The following is a 17,872-nucleotide window of genomic DNA, read 5'->3' as shown; positions in this document are numbered from 1 at the left end:
ACTAATAGCTGATTACTATTGTTCCCAATGACTAATCACTTATCACCATTGTTCCAATATCCAATCGCTAATCACCATTGTTTCAATCCAATCACTGATCATCACTGTTTGTCCCACCCACACACTTCTTTGTTTAACTGTTGTCTTGACTTTATTCACAGGTAATAAAAGTGAGTTATTCCAGCTGTAATTATTTACTTCATGTCCAGGGTTGGGAAGGTTACTTTAAAAATATATTCCGTTACAGTTACAAATTATTTCATAAAAAATGTCATCAGTAACATCATTCAGGTATCACAATATGAAAGTAATGTAATCTGATTATTTTTGGATGACTTCAAGGTCACATATGCAAATAAAGTCAAAAGAAAAGCAATATGATCTATAATACTTTTATTTAGAGCTTATTTTGGAGCTTAAAATGTTCAATGTTTGGATTTGTTTTAATATTAAAAAAAAAAAAAAAAAAAAAAAAAGATCACCGTCCCTGATGTGTGTACATCACACTACATCACAAAAGCATTTCAGAGAACAATTTGTGTTAATTACTACCTAATTAACTTTGTGCAAAATGTATTTGCGCATGCACCAGGAGGTTGCTCATGTGAGTCACGACTGGCAACCAGAACCAGAACTATAATCAAACAGCTGTCTATATTGTGTTATGTCAAAAGATTAATTTCTTTGGTTGTAAATGAAAAAAAATTAAAAATGTAATCCTGATAGTATTTCCATTTTTTAAAGAACATACCTGTAATCGGATTACTTTGTTTTTTGATGTAACTGTAATGGATTACAGTTACTATTTTCTTGTATCCTGATTATGTAACACAGTTATATGTATTCCTTTACTCCCCAATAATAATAATAATAGATTTACATTGTATGGGGGGTAGGCTCCTCAAAACCCACCAGTGTGTAGCATCCACCTGGATGATGCGACAGAACTCCCACCACACACCAGCTATTGGTGGAGAGGAGAGGAGAGTGATGTAGCCAATTCAGCAATGGAGACTATTAGGGGGCCATGATAGATACGGTCCAGTGGGAAGAATTTTTCCAGGAGACAGGGGGTAATACCCCTACTCTTTACAAGAAGTGTCCTGGGATTTTTAATGACCACAGAGAGTCAGGACCTCGGTTTAACGCCTCATCTGAAAGACGGTGCATTTGGACCCACACAGACCACATGGTGAATACCCCCGGTTGGCCTCCCTAATACCACTTCCTGAAGCAACCCTTTGTTTTCCCCAGGAGGTCTCCCATCCAGGTACTGGCCAGGCTCAACGCTGCTTAGCTTCAGTGGGAAACCAGGCGAGAGCTGCATGGTGATAAGGCTCTATTCATGTCTATTTACTAACTGATCACTACCATTGGTTCTTTTTGTCTGCATTCTTGATATGGTTTTTTGTAAACGTATAAAAGGTTAGTTTGTGGTGCCGTGACAAAAGACCTCTTCAGAAAATCTTCCTTCTTCAGATACTGAAACCTAATCTGTAATTTGATATGCAAATGCACGCAATGAATTGATGAATATACAAATTAGTCTGTGATGTCATCTGCTGGCTTTCTGAGCATGCATTACTTCTTTCCGCTGAAAAGAATTGGCAACACAGGTTCTTCCCCATCACATGAAGGCTACCAATCTGGAAATTAAGGTGCTTCTTCTGAGACATGTGATGCTGCCAGGGAAGCACATGCTTGCTCTGCTATTGCCAGGATTCTGACTCGTTATCTCCCGACCACAAGCTGTGTAATTTACTTCTGCACCACTCGAGCTCACAAAATGGGTTTAAAATGATTTGTTCTGACTATTGTTCACTGGAATCATGTCAGGTCAGCTTAATTAATAAATATTTATTAATAAATAGGTGCTGGCCGGAGTGCTGCACAGTCAAATCAGTTCACATTAATTAATGTAAAAGGGAGTTTATAATCTCTTTTCAAAATACAATTTAAAATGCTTGGTAAAAATGTATTCTAAATATATTTGATACAGAATTAAAGCCTGCTCGCATGAAAACCTGATATACTGTAATTCAGTGTGAAGTAAATACTGTATAAGTATATTCAGAAATATGTTTTATTAGGATATTATCACTAATACATCTTTGGGGTAATTTAATAGGTGATTTGGCATATAGTACAATGCAAGTATACTTAGAAGTAGTATATCAAAAGTAACCTTTTGTTATACTTGACATTTAATGACTTGAATCTTCAAGTATACGTTATACAATAGACTACATGTTTAGAATATGTCTATGACAGGGCTGTCAATGTTAAAATGTTAATGTGGTACATTTTCACTGTTTTGACACCATTAACAAATTTTCCTAGCTTTGTCCTTTGAATCATATTGCAGTTAAATTTAAACTAGCGGCTCAGCTCTTGCTGTATGATGGAGACAGCTGCAACTTTAATGGAGAGTACTGTATGTTGTAGAGTGACCATAATTTCTCTGGGTAGCATTATATTTAGGAAAATTGGAAAGTGATCTTATATGGTCTGAATGTAACAAAAAAGAAAAAAATTGATTTTCATACAAGAGAAGAGTTTTTCAGAGATATAACAAAGCAGTGGAACATTGAAAATAAAATAAGCACAACTACTGCAAGGAGCAAAATTGTACTCAAGACAATAAATAAGTAAAATAACTCAAGACAGTGGTGTTGCAATGTGGCCAAGAAGTGAAGGACCAGCTCAGAGCTGATTAATTTCCTAGGACTGCAGGACCTGCTTATGACACAGGATCTTGCCAACAGTTACACACTTTTCATTGTTAAATGCTGTGAATTTTCTCTTTTAATTCAATACTGTCAGAATTCTCTCTCTCTCTCTCTCTCTGTGTGTATATATATATATATATATATATATATATATATATATATATATATATATATATATATATATATATATATACATATATATGTGTGTGTGTGTGTATGTGTGAGTGTGTGTATACACACACATACAATACTGTACAAACGTCTTAGGCACTCTCTCTATATTTTTTTTTTACTTCAAACGTTGTTATAGATTTTTTATTTGATGTCTTGTACATTATCAAGTCAGTACAAAAATATTTTAGATTCTCAAAGATTTAGATTTCTAGCATAAAATTAAACGTTACAGAAAAATGTTTGTATTATGTAAAATGTGTCATTAAAGAAAGCAGCATATTATGTATAAGAGACCACTTTTTAGACAAAAAAAAACACAATGACACCTGCTGGGTTTTGCTGCAAAAATAAGGAGCAAGTGCAACAGTCAAAGTCTCCAGAAGAACATTAGATCAGTATATACTAAACTACATATCTTTACACTCACTCTCTCACTCACTCACTCACTCACTCACTCACTCACTCACTCACTCACTCACTCTCTCACTCACTCTCTCTCTCTCTCTCTCTCTCTCTCTCTCTCTCTCTCTCTCTCTCTCTCTCTCTCTCACACACACACACACACACACACACACACACACAGACACACACACTAAAACCAGTGTTGCTCACCTTTTCAAGCCAGCATTTAGATCATATCTTAAATAATGTGACATTTGTGTGTGTGTATCATGGACTGAAATAAGTGTGTGTGCTGCAGAGCGCTCTTTGTATATGGCTGAGAGAAGAGAAGAACTGCTGAATGGCTGACTGAACAGTAAAGGTTATTGCTCTGGCTATACACTCCTGGCACAGCTGCGAAATGTCACACTGTGTGAGCTCTGAAGGTCATTGATGCAGGTCGGAGAAATTCAACGCTGACAAAAAAAAAAACAGTGAACTACAAATGCAGCACTAAAGCGGAAACATAGCTTAAAGGATAGCTAACTCTGCAGCATAGAAACTCCACATAATAAGTAAATATGAATACCTCACTGTATCTTAAGCAATACTCACACATTTCCTTTGAAACCATATACACAATATCTCCAACATGGTTCTCAAGACTGGCAAATATTTAATTTAACACAAGAATAAATGTAACCAGTTCATATCTACTCAACATTTTAAGACAATTAGTGAGATAAAATGTATCTGACATGAAGCATGCAAAATATGTGAGAAACCACAGGTATAACACTGGATAACCCAAGATTATTCCTCTGTAGTTTATATCCTCAGTTTCCACACAAGCACACACGCATGAGAATACACCCTCATCAGTATGCTGATCCTAATGTGTCTGAAAGATTGTCCGTGGAGAAATGGCTAAAGACGTGTCCGCACACTTATAGACAACTCATCAGCACTATTGAGTCTGTTTATCAGCTCACTGTGCAAAACTGAAAAGGTTAGAGGAAAAACATGAAAAACAAGATAATTTATGGAGAGTGTTGCACTTTAAAAAAAAATGTTAAATGAGGATAGGGTGAAGAGAAAAAAAAATGTATCCATCTGAAATGTGGGGAGAGCAGATATGTTTCATAGGAAACATTTGCTAATAATTGGTATGATTTATTATAAACAAATCACACATTTTGATTCACAAGAAGGAAAAAAATCAAAGTTTAGTCAAATCATATATTATTAGCAAACTTAATTTGTATCACAGTAACACTTCCTACAAAACACTCTTACTTAACTTCTGCCTTGTTGTTTGGGTCAAAAATCACAAATTACTTAATTTATTAATGAACCGAATTATAATTCACTGTTATTAATAGTCATAACAGTCATAGTAATGTGTCAAGCGTGACGCAGACTCACAAGAGAGAAGTCGGGCGCGTTGTGGCACAGTAGGCGGGGGAAGACGGCCTGTCTCTGCACACGCTCCTCTTCCTCAAACACGTTGCCATACATGAAGCCATTCATCATGGTGGAGTGAGCATGTACGTCAATGTAGAACTCCAGACTCACTTTCTGTAGAAAAATGTAGTTGGAGAAATTTCATGAGAATTGAGAGCAGTGCATTAGCAAGTCAGTAGGTAGTATGTAAATAGTAATTATTATTATTATTATTATTATTATTATTATTTACTAGTAGTACTAACATTATTTTTATTACTATTATTACTATTATTATTGGAAACAGAGAGAGAGATAGAGAGGGTTAGTCTGTGAGAAAGTATACACCTAAACAGAGAGTAGAGCTAAGTTAAAGTTAAACTGTCATTTGTATACAAGTTGTGAGTGTTTATATGAAAAGGGTTCTTGTGCAATGTACAACATAAATACATTCTCTATGAGTGACAGTGAAAGTAAAAAGGAAGGGGATACTGCTCGTAATAAAAAACTACCACTGACTTGGGGCAGTGGTGGTTCAATGTTTAAGGCTCTGGGTTACTGATCTGAAGCTTGGGGCTAAGCTGCCACTGTTGGGGACTTGAGTAAGGTTCTTAACCTTCTCTGCTCCAGGGGCGCCATATCATGGCTGATAAGACCCTGCGCTCTTACCCCAAATAAACTGGAATATGAGAAGAAAAGAATTTCACAGTGCTGTGAAGAAGAGTTTTGCCTGATTTCTTCTGTTTTTGTGTATATCTCATACTAAATAGTTTTAGATCTTCAAACAAATACAGCATAAAACAAAGGCAATCTGAGTAAACACACAATACAGTTTTTAATTATTTTTTTATTTTATTGAAGGAAAAAAAAAAGTTATCCAACACCCATCACCAATGTGAAAAACTTAAAATATGTTTGTGCCACCTGTAGCAGCAATAATTGTAGCCAAACGCTTCTGATAACTGGAGATCAGTCTTTCATTTACTTCTAGGACTAGGACTAAGACTAGGTCTTGCTGCATAATCCAGTTGCACTTGAGTTTCAATTTACAGACTAAAGACCGAACATTCTCTTTTAGGATTTTCTGATAGAGGGCAGAATTCATGTTACCCTCAGTTACCGCAAGTTACCCAGGCCCTGAAGCAGCAAAGCATCCCCACACCATCACACTACCACCATCCTGCTTGACCGTATGATGTTCTTTTAGTGGAATTCTGTGTTTGGATTACACCAAATGTAACGGGACCCCATCTTCAAAACAGTTCCACTTTCGACACCTCACCCCACAGAACATTCTCCCAAAAGGTTTGAGGATCATCAAGGTGTGTTTTGGCAAAATCCAGATGAGCGTTAATGTTCTTCTGGGTTAGCAGTGGTTTTCACCTCACCACTCTTCCATGGAAGCCATTTTTTTCCAGTGTCTTTCTGATAATGGAGTCATGAACAGTGACCTTTATAGATGCAAGAGAGGCCTGTAGTTCCTTTGATATTGTCCTTGGCTCTTTTGTGACTTCCTGGATGAGTAGTTGCTGTGCTCTTGGAGGAATTTTGGAAGGTCAGCCACTTCTGGGAAGCTTCACTACTGTGCTGAGTTTTTTCCATTTGGAGATAATGGCTCTCACTGTGGTCCTTTGAATCCCTTCCCAGACTGATGTATTTCAATCATCTTCTACCTCATCATTTCTGGAATTTCTTTCACTTTAGGCATAGTGTGTTACTGGGTAAGACCTTTTAACCAACTTCATGCTGTTGAAAAAGTTCTATTTAAGTGTTGATTTGATTGAACGGGGTTTGTAGTAATCAGGCCTGGTTACGTCTAGTCCAGCTGAACCCCATTATGAATGCAGTTTCATAGATTTGGGAAATTAGTAACTATGGGGGCAAATACATTTTGACACAGACCCAGTTGGTAATGGATAAGTTTTTGCTTCAATAAATAACAGTAGCATTTAAAAACTGTATTTTCTGTTTACTCATCAGGTTACCTTTGTTTTATCTTAGATTTTGTTTTAATTTCTGAAACAATTTAGTATGAGATATACACAAAAATAGAAGAAATCAGCAGAAATACTTTTTCACAGCATTGTATATGTGACAAATAAAGACTTAAAAAAGTATTTATGAGAACATAAGCTGAGAAACCTGACATAAAATGGGATATACAGTACACAGATGGTGGACAAACTAATGGCAACAGCAGATAAACAAAAACAAAATCATGTTTACAAACACAGCTGCACAGTTGTGTTATATTAGGTTGACTGCCAACTAACAGCATGTATCAGATCTAAAAAGAGGTCTGACATTTAACATTTGATATGTGAGATTTCGAAGCCACATGAGGTAACTAACAGATTTCGTACAGAGTTGCAAAGATGCCAGATGGTGGGTGCTAGAATTGCAGGTGCATCAGTAAAAAAAAAAAAATTGTTTAGTTTAAGGTTTTATGAAAACAGTCTCAAATTCATGGCAGTGTATGTCAAGACAAGAAGGACAAGGAGACATGGACAAGAAGAAGCATACTGACATTGGACACTTTGCTTTGTGACAAAGTCTAGGTGAAGTATAAATGAATTTAATTGAATTGAAATTTACAGGTTTGTTAACCCAAACAATCACTACAAAATTAAATGAGCATGTCTATAACCCAGCTTCAGCAAAAAAATGCAATAATTCATGGCAAGGCTGCCATTTGGAATAAGTTTGTATCAAAGGCCAGTGTGTGAAGATGCCCAACTCGGTGTGTGGCACACAAACCTGCGCACTTGCACAATGGAAAAAGATAATGCTGTCTGATGAATCATCGTTCACCATATTCCCTATATCTAGATGGATTTATGATTGGAGGAACCCAAAAGATGCCTTTCACACACAATATATGCTGCCAACTGATAAGTACAGTGGGGGATCTATAATAGTGTGGGCAGTCATCTTGTGGAAATCAATGAGAGCTTTGCATAGCCAACAAATGTGAGGCTATATTACAGGATCAGGTGCACCCTACTGTGCAAACACTCCAGAATATTTCAGAATGATAGTGCGCTCCCATACATCCTGCTAAAATTATTCAAAAGTGGTTTGAAGAACACCAGAATGACATCAGGTGCCTCCCACAACCTTCATAATCATCAGATTTAAACATCAAGTGAACAGTCAGTTCTCAAAGTCGATGTGTTGGAAGTAGGAAAAATGGGCAAGTGTAAGGATCTCAGCGATCCGGGCCAATTTTGTGATGGCTAGATGACGTTTGATCCGATTGAGCAACTCATGGATTGAGTCCAATCCATGTAGGCCCCACCTTACAACTTACATGACTTAAAGGATCTGCTGCTAACGTCTTGGTGCCAGATACAACAGCACACCTTCAGAGATCTTGTGGAGTCCATGCCTCAAGGCGTCAGAGCTGTTTTAGTGGCACAAAGGGGATTATCTCAAATCATTGGAAGATTTGCTTCTTCAAGATTGTTCCACCTCACCCCAAACCATTCAGGAGTTATATGACAGCATTGTATGAAGGATTTAAAGCTCTTCTGGAGGTAAAGGGTGGCTATTTATTAGTTTCTCTCTGTTATTTTGTCCACTCCCATAAAAATTCTGAAATGAACCCCCCCAACACCTCCCCGCTATAGTTTTACCTCCTACAGCATCAGAAGCACTTTGCTTTCACAGCTATTGAAGGACTTTTGTCGAAAATGTCCTGTAGTTGTTTTTTTTTGTAAATTGTGTACTACGCTGCAATATATTACTACCACTACATTTATTGCTGAAGTACACCGCAGTTGCTTGAATTTTCCTTTGGCTATATATATAGTCACTGGCCACTTTACTAGGAATAGATGTACACCTTCTGACTCATGCAATTATCCAATCAGCCAGTGATGTAGCAGCAGAGCTATTAATAAAATCATGCAGATGCATGTCAAGAGCTTCATCTGAATGGTGAAAAAATGTGATCCCATTGACTTTGACTATGGCTTGGTTGCTGTTGCCAGATGTGCTGGTTTGAGTATTTTAGAAACTGTTGATTTCCTGGGAATTTCATTCACAACTGTCTCTAGGGTTCATACAGAATGGTGCAAAAAGTAGTCTCTGTTGATGAGAGAGATCAGAGGAGAATGCCCAGACTGGTTTGAGATGACAGGAAGGCTATAGCAACTGAAATAACCACTCTTTACATTTACAACATTGGTGAGCTGAAAAGCATCTCAGAATGTATAACATGTCTAACCATGAGGTGGATGGGCTACAACAGCAGAAGGCCACATTGAGTTCTACTCATGTGAGCCAAAAACAGGAATCTGAGGCTACAGTGGGCACAGACTCACCAAAACTGGACCGTTGAAGACAAGAAAAAGACCAGATGATGTATGCACAGTATGACAATAAAAAAGACAGGAAGAAAATAAATAAATAGTAAGTGCTAGTGGTAAGAGAAGCACTTCTGCCTGTTGTTTTAATTATAAAGCAAATCTTTTAAAAATCTTATTTATACTCTTATTTATACACTTACTTAGTTACTCTTACTTTTTAATTTTTAAAAAAAATTTAGATATACCTGAAGTTCCATCACACTAATACTAAGCAGGCATGTTTTATGCTATAAAGGAGCAGCAACAACTCTCCTGCTGGTCATTTCATAAGCTGTGTTTAATAACCACTGCATGGTTGAGAGATATTCATTTATGTTCTTTAGTCAGCGAGCAAACCTAACACCCCGATATCTGCACTCAGGGCCACCACTCTGGCTTCAATCATAAAACGTATGATTAATTTGCTCTGCAGCAAGGGACGATAATAACTGTCAGCAACTAGAGAGAAAAAAAAATCCCAGAGCACATATACAATAGTCCAGTAAGTGAGGAAGTAGTTGGCTGTCACTTGAAAGGGAATATTTACAGACTGTAAGACAGAAAGAGAGAAAGAGAGAGAGACAGACAGACAGAGAGAGAGAGAGAGAGAGAGAGAGAGAGAGAGAGAGAGAGAGAGAGCAGAGGATGGAAAATGTGTATACTTATATAAGCGGAGAAGAAAAGTCCAAAAAAGAAATTTGCAAGTGTGTGTATCAGAGAAACAGCTTTTATCCATGAAAAGAGCAGAGCTGTGCTAGTGGGGCGCTGCTGGAATAAGGAGAGGAAAACCCTTCAGATGTGCCTCCGCTGCACCCACGCACTATTCATACACATCACCATACAGCCGAGCGGAGAGAGAGGAACTGCAGTGCAGGAACCTACTGCTGTGCATACAGCTCATCAGCTCCAACATGGCCGCCACATCATTAAGCTTCTGCTTGGAGAGAAGATGAGAAAGACTCCATGTGAGTTTTCTGTAGAGACGCATGATCACACTGGTGAGTGGGATGTTTGGAGGACTAACATTTGACGAGCTACATCTTCGATGGTATTTTAGGATTAATCTATTTTTTTCTCGTTTCCAGTTTTGCACACAATGACGAACAAGAGTTCTGTTTTTTTCCCCTTGACCTCTCTACCTCTTTACCCACCCTGCTTGCTCTTTCTGTCTGTCCCTTTCACTTCTCACTCTCTCTCGCTCTCTCTCTTTCTCTCTCTATTTCTCTCTCTCTCTCTCTCTCTCTCTCTCTCTCTCTCTCTCTCTCTCTGTACAGTACAGCTATGCCAAGCCTCCTTCGTCTCATTAAACATTCCAAAGCTCACCTCGACTCCCGGGGGTCGTCAGGCAGAGCAAGCGAGCGAGTGAGCGAGAGGGAAACAGAAAGAGAACAAGTAGGTGAATTAGAGAAAAAGAGAAAGAGAAAGAGAGAGCAGGAGGGAAAACTCAGGCGGCACTTGGTGCTTGAAATTCTGCTCACAGCCAAAGCAATTTCCTGGCGAGCGCAGGGCTGTCAGGCCTCTGATGGCAGGCGGTGAAATATTGTGGCTGGGATAGGGGCGGCAGCCTGCATGCCAGCCTGATGGATGGAGCCCGCAAGGAAGAGAGGGAAACAACACACAGAGAAAAAAGAGGAGGATACAACTAGAGAAAGAGAGAGCCAGGAATAGAGAGATAAGGAGAGAGAGAGAGAGAGCGAGCGAGCGAGCGAGAGAGAGAACGAGAGAACGAGAGAGAGAGAGAGAGAGAGAGAATGGCAAATCCAGGCACCATTAGGGAAGCATCATCAGCTCCTTGAAGGGGTTCCCAGGGTCCAATAGAGGTGAAAGGCATTCTAATTGCACATTCGCCCTGTATCACAAGCCAAGACTGGCCCACAGGCGGAGAATTTTCTTAAGCACACACACACACACACACACACACACACACACGCAGACACACACACACACACCCACACACACACACACACACACACACAACGTTGACTATTTCTCATATTGAGAGAAGGAGTTTACGTGTCAGGCTGTGTAATGGGACTGTATGCATGAGGTGCTAATTGACCAAAACAGTTCGTTTGGCCGATTTGGTCCATTAACAAAATAAGATTGGAAATCTTAATGCCACTGCTTCATCATCTCCATGCTGCTTCAAAGATTTTTTTTGCTCTTAGCAGACTTCCCTTACTTTTATATATTGACCTTGATCACTGCATGATAAAATAAGATACTGGTCTCAGATCAGCCGTACATGCCCCTATACTGTAGCTTGAACCTCCCATTGGAAAAATAGCAACACCAATTCTATGCACCAATTCTCAGTTCAAGGACAACTGCACAGATACACAGGCAACATTTACCTAGCCCCCAATGTCAACAAAAAGCCTGCCAATCACGCAGCCCTAATGTGCTGTCAATCAAAGCCGGACAATACTCCACCGGTCTAACGGTGATGGATCGTTCAATTAACATGCGTCTCTGGCCTCTAGATTTGTTCATTTGAATTTGTAATTGGCCAATTAAAGGCAATTAGGAAATTAGGAATATGAAAACATGAGATGATTTGATCGCTGATGCATTGCATACTCAAACATGTCTTGGAAATAGAACATAATGTCCATCATATTCTCGGTGAGGCTGAGTGCAGGAAAGATCCAGACTGGATGTGAATGTACTTGTGCAAGAGATAACAGAAGGTCAAAGAATTAAGTTAAGGAGTATCTACCTAAAGCATAATAATTAGCCTGGGCCTTTAAGACCCATAAACAACATGCTTCTCTGTAATGGGGGAAACAATTGTGCTGATTTAAGCAGGATTAAGAGCTGATGTCTTTAACCACAAAACACTTAGCATCAGCAATACCTATAATAAAAGGGTGAAACAAAGTCTGGCCATGTTAAAAGATTGACCTCAGTGATCTTTGTGGTTCGATAATATAAGACGAGGAATGTGGAACAGCTAATGTGGAAAAGTAATTGGAAAAAAGGTCAGACTATAAAATAAGGTTTAAATCTCACTGGAATGGGTGGGTGGGTGTTTGGTATTAATGTAGTCATAACTTTCATGAATTGTAACTTGTTTGGAACTTGTTTTTCTATTAATTGAAGCACAGCTTGGACTTTGACTTGAAAAGTTGTCTTGCACAAATAGGCTACACACATGATGCACTAAATACACTAAATAACTGTATTCCAACCACAATAATAATGTAGCTTAAAGCAAATCATTAAGGTAGCTCTTCTTCTTCTTCTTCTTCTTCTTCTTCTTCTTCTTATTATTATTGTTGTTGTTGTTGTCGTTATTATTCAGTAATTTCAGTACAGACTTCAGTGGCAACTAAAGGACATTGGACTCGAGTCTCAACTTTCACTTGGGGGTAATTTGACTAGAACATGAGTGTGTGAGAGTAAAGACTGAGTAAAGAGTGCAAAATTGAGAGAATGATGATAAACAGATACACCGTGCTCCCTCACTGAGCCCTGCAGTCTAATGGATGGAGCTGTTTAGCCCTTTTTAAGATGGAGATGACTCGTAATCAAGCTGAACGGGCACTTTGACGGTGCCGAGCACCACATTGTGTGGTTAGCGCATCCTAAGCAGCTACATCTGTCGGCTGCTAATGACTCTGAGGCTGGGCACTAAAACCAAACAAACAAGGCCATTTTTCAGCAAGTCCATCTCCCCCAACACAACAGATCAGACTTTGACAGACTTGGCCTAAAGCTAGTCCATTGGCCTACGTACTTCACTCTGCCATTCCCATAAGCAGAGACACAGAAAGAGAGAAAGAGAGATGTGTACCTTCCTTGTGGGAGCACTTTGGAAGGAAGGGCCAGATAGTGCTGACACAAACTCGAGGTTAGCAATGACAGGCACAAATTGCTCGTAAATCTCTGAGATGGGTAAGTAATGGGTGTCTGACACCAGAGGACATCGCAAGACATGCATGCACATGCACACACACACACACACACACACACACACACACACACACACACACACACACACAAACACACACACACACACAGCAAGTTCCTCCCTACCATTGTCTACCATGTAACATACGATGACTAGAGGAAATAAAGTGGAAGAGAAGGAAAGGATAAAAATGAAAGTTCACAAGAAGAGTGGCTTCAAGGTGCAATATCCATCCACTAATCCTGACAGGAACTAATACATTTGTTTCAGATGGAAAATTAATTTTCTAATATTAAAAAGGTCAGAAATGAAGCATGGCAATGCCGTCCCTTTTGTCATCTTTAACAAATTATCCAAAATGGCATTGTCAGATTGTTGGGGAGATGTTTTCCATGATGAATGTTCCCAGTAATCAGCCAATCAAAAAAGAATCCTTCGCTCCCCTTGATAAATGGGGTGGAAAAGTGGCGCTTTGCCAAGGAGATAGCCCCATTTGTTTCTTTATTCCATTAAAAAAAAAGAAGGGGGAAAAAAAAGAAAGAAAAGAACGTCTTGCGCTACCGATTATATTTACCTGCATGACTGACTATAAGCTATTTTCTTCCTGGACCAGTGCTCTGATTCAGGTGTAAAATAGCGTAGTGTTTTTGCTCAAAAGCATCTGGGTGACTTTCAGCAAGAATGTCCAAGGTTTTTTTTGTTTTGTTTCTTAGACAGAATAAATTCATTTCAGACACTCTATGTATTAATAAGAGAAAATATCATATTATTAAAACCCACCAATGAAACAATGCTGCAAATGCCAATCAAATTTGAATACTTCACCAACAAAACTTTAAATACGAATCGTGACAGTAAATGAGCTATAATATATTATTATTATTATTCACAGCTGGGGAATTTGTATGTAATTAACATCTTCACTTAGTGAATATGTGTTAACATAAGTTAGCTTTGTCTGTGTTGCCTCAGTTTGTGTTAGTCTGATGCTTGTTTGTGTAGCGGTGTGGGATGGCAGGATGTACAGTGTAGCCAGTGAGCAAATGGTTCAGCCACATGACACAATGTTGGCCCTACGTTTGGGAGTTTAAACAGAATCCTGCTTCTAATGTCATCGACCAGAGAAAAAGGCACTGCCAGTATGACACAAGAGGTTGTGTGTGTGTGTATGTGTTTGTGGGTGTGAGGGAGCTTGGGAGAGCCCAAGAATTACTGTTGTAGATAAGAAACAGTTTGGACTATATGTATGCGTGCGTAACCCAGAACTGACAATGGTCAAATACGTCTCTCCATAAACAATATGCAAGCTGGCCTCCTTCAGTCACCATCACCAAGGACCACACCCTGTTAACCCCTCACTACTGACATCTTCTACATTTACACATAAGTTAGCTCTGCTAATTTGTTCCCTTTCTGAGTATAGAAACACCTATTTAAAGTTTTATTAATTACTTACCATATATAAAAATCTCCCTTGTGGCCTCATATGCGTTTCAGTGAACATACAGTGAAGGGCAAGTGAGTTGTGGATTAAGTATATGGGTAAGTGAAAATAGGTTTGTGTGTGTGTATATGTGTGTACGTAGTGTGTGAGGGACATGGACAGCTTGCTCTGCTTTGAAGGATCCCATCGATCAGCGTGTCAGCGCTGAGGGAAAAGGTTAAGGCCCGTTGCGTGGCCTCGTTCCGCTCACCGACAATCCTGCTCTTATCAGGATGTGAAAGAGCAGCAAAGGGCAGGCCATTCCCAGGACAGCCGCTGACCTTCACTAATCACACACCTCACTCACTTTCTAGCTATAATTAACACCCAGCCAGAACAGATGGCTCTGAACTCAAACAATGTGCAAACGGGTATAGAGAAGAAAATCAAGGGGAGACGCTCCTGGCCGAGAGAGGTTTGAAATCGCCCCTCACAGATACACAAATACACCTACAGAAAGCTGCTGAGTCAAAGTTCCCACAGTGTTAGTGTAATGAGCATGGGGCAAATGCAGAGTTTTAAACACTGAATTAAGCTTTTGGAATATTCAGTTTCAATTCAAATCAGTTTTATTTGGTATAGCGCTTTTAGCAAGGGTCTTTGTCTCAATGAATACACATCACATTCAGGTCAATTCGTTTTTTTTTTTTTTTTTTTTTAAATACCTTGCATATATCACAAAGAGCTAGTGCACTCTGATTCAAAATGATATAAAAGAAATGTATTGCTTGAACAGACATTTAGTATATGGATTTGATAATCATGGTATATGCCAGAGTATATCAAAGCACTATCTTCTTTGCCAATGGACAAATGAGTCCTGCCAATATATTATGAATGCTGGGTTAAAAGACATCAGTACAATTGTGTGAATATTCAGTGTACAGTGAGGTCCAAAAGACTGAGACCATTTTTATTTAATTAAAAATGGGAAATAAACAGAAGGTTCAATATCTTCTGCACTATTTCTAGGTCGCTATTTAAATGTAAGCAAATTAGTGATATTGACCATGTTAACTGCTTTGGTCATATTTTCCTCAAGTCTAATCTCTTCTATTGAAGCATGTGTTCAGATGACACTCAGATGGATTTGATCTAAAATGGACCATAAAATTTTGCAGAAACTTGTGGTGTCAGTGCCAGCTTGAGTGCACACTGTTATTAAAGCAAAAAGGGCACGTACCAAATACTAAGAAACTCTGAAATTCATGTAAATATTTAAAAGATTCTACTTTTCTCTCAAGTTTTTCTCAATAATATAATTTGCAGATTTTTGGACCCCACTGTATGTATATGTGTTTGTGTTTCAGCTGTTACTTACAGGATCTTGGTTCATTTGGATGATGAGTTGTTTGACAGCATGTAGAGTGGGATGCGCCCACTGGGATGGGTCCTGCCAATAGCGGTTCAGGTCAAAACCCATCAGTGAGCACCTGCACGAAGAAGCAAGTAAACAAGGTGAGTAAACAAACAACTAAGCCTCTGCAAACAAAGGCCTACACTGCCTGCCTGAGATCATCCGCTCCAATTGCTCGTATAAGCACTACTTTCTAACATGGCAGTATCAGCAGTACTTCAACAAAGAGTACTCAACAATGATACAATGTCTGCAGAGCTCACCAGAAGCAAAGAAGATGCACAGAAGATGTCTCTTGTGTGGAATTACTTTGAATTGGGTGAGGACAAAACTGCAGTTTGTAAGCTCTGCACTGCTAAAATTTTACACCACATGCTCCAGCAGAGCAGAAGCAGTGCGTATTTTTTTCGGTGTGCTTGTTAATGAATGAGTGCTTTTACATAGGATGCTGCAGCAGTGAAGCCGGAGTTTCAGTGTCAAGTCAATTTTTATTTTTATTGTTGCGCTGCTCGAGCTGAATTAAAGCGGCAGTACACGTTGAAGGATTTAAATGAAGATGAGTCGACAAAAAAGTATATATTGCCCAGAAAAATATTTTTGTACAGTAGTATATTTCATATCCAGTTAATGTTAATATGAGTTAACATCATCAAAAAAAGTTTATATTATATATTACCAGTTTGATGTTCAATGATGAAGTAGAAATGCTTTTGTTTGTGGTGAGTGAATGTGAGACTAGCATGAGGTTTTTTTTAGATTTCAGTCAGTTAATTCTTTCAATATGAATTAATAACATTCAATAAGTTAAGAAATCTTACTTTAATCTTCAGAATTTATTTAATGTGTTAATGTTAATTAGAGTAATGTGTTTTCTGTTTATGAGACCAGTTACTGTGGAACAACTTGTTGAAATGGAGAGAAGTTTTTATTTGCATTTCTTTCAGAATTGGGGAATTAATTATTATTAATTTAAAAGAAGGCATAAAAGGCGGAACTATCGGTATCGGTTATCGGTATCGGCCGATATCACTCTGAATAATCGGCTATCGGTATCGGCTGAGAAATGTAGTATCGGTGCATCTCAAATATCAATGACATCAGTCAAATTCAATTTGATCTGTATAGAGCTTTTAACAACAAACACTGTCACAAAGCAGCTTTACAGAAATCTGGATGTAGATTTAGATTCCTAATGAGCAAGTCAGAGGAAACAGTGACAAGAAAATTCTCCCTATGATGACATAAGGAAGAAACCTTGAGAGAACTCAAAAGGGAAAACATCCTGCTCTGGGTGACACCAGATAGGTTTATAAATCATTACAGTATACAGCTGAGTAAACATGTGGTACATTTGTTTACATTAAAAGATAATCACATACATAGAAAAGAACACATCTTGATAGACATAAACACATTTCCACACTCGAGAGATTTTCTGCATCAATTTTTGGGTGCTTGTGGAAGAGATACATGTTCCAGATACATGTCTCCTGGATGAAGAACACTGGTCTGCTTGTCATGGATATCCCGGAGGGAAATCCGGACTACAGTTCCCTGCACCACTGCACCACACCATGATGTCACATGACCACCTGAACTTATTTCTTGTTAACGAGCACTTATGGGTATTTATAGCAACAGTTTGCACTACACTGACTGTGTTGCGTTTGTCTTTCTCTGCTGTTGTTTCTGTCACAGGGTTCAGGGTCTTTATTTCATGGCTTTTCTTTGCCTTAGTGTTTTGCCATGTGTTCATAGCTTCTTTTGTGTTTGTTTTCATTGTTATTAAACTCTTTATCTGCACTTGCATCCATCTCCGCCTCTAAATCATGACACTGCTCCTCTATGGTATCACAATTATAGACTTGTAGGCCCTGACAAGTTACTCTGATTACTCTATAGGTCAGTATCATGCATCACTGTAACTTGTTGCAAACAGCTACAAGAAGTTACTATCATGAGATGAAGAGGGACATAATGTTTAGACTTTGTTTGATTGGAGACCAGATGTCCTGTCACCTTTCAAGTAATCTCAGGTAGTTT

At 38.6% G+C, this 17,872-nt stretch overlaps 1 protein-coding gene across 1 annotated transcript in view; it reads right to left on the bottom strand.

Moving 5' to 3' along the window:
- The window catches only part of agbl4 (AGBL carboxypeptidase 4), a 366,689-nt gene that overhangs the window by 14,035 nt on the left and 334,782 nt on the right, over nucleotides 1-17,872 (bottom strand). Inside the window, exons 9-10 of the mRNA XM_053625311.1 lie at nucleotides 15,794-15,905; nucleotides 4,710-4,862 (exon numbers count right to left, since the gene is read on the bottom strand). Coding sequence (XP_053481286.1) covers nucleotides 4,710-4,862; nucleotides 15,794-15,905 — 265 coding nt within the window. The remainder of the gene's footprint in view (nucleotides 1-4,709; nucleotides 4,863-15,793; nucleotides 15,906-17,872) is intronic.

Source organism: Ictalurus furcatus, chromosome 5 (genome assembly GCF_023375685.1).
Source record: "Ictalurus furcatus strain D&B chromosome 5, Billie_1.0, whole genome shotgun sequence".
Classification (NCBI taxonomy): domain Eukaryota; kingdom Metazoa; phylum Chordata; class Actinopteri; order Siluriformes; family Ictaluridae; genus Ictalurus; species Ictalurus furcatus.
This window is presented reverse-complemented; position numbering and strand designations above follow the sequence as displayed.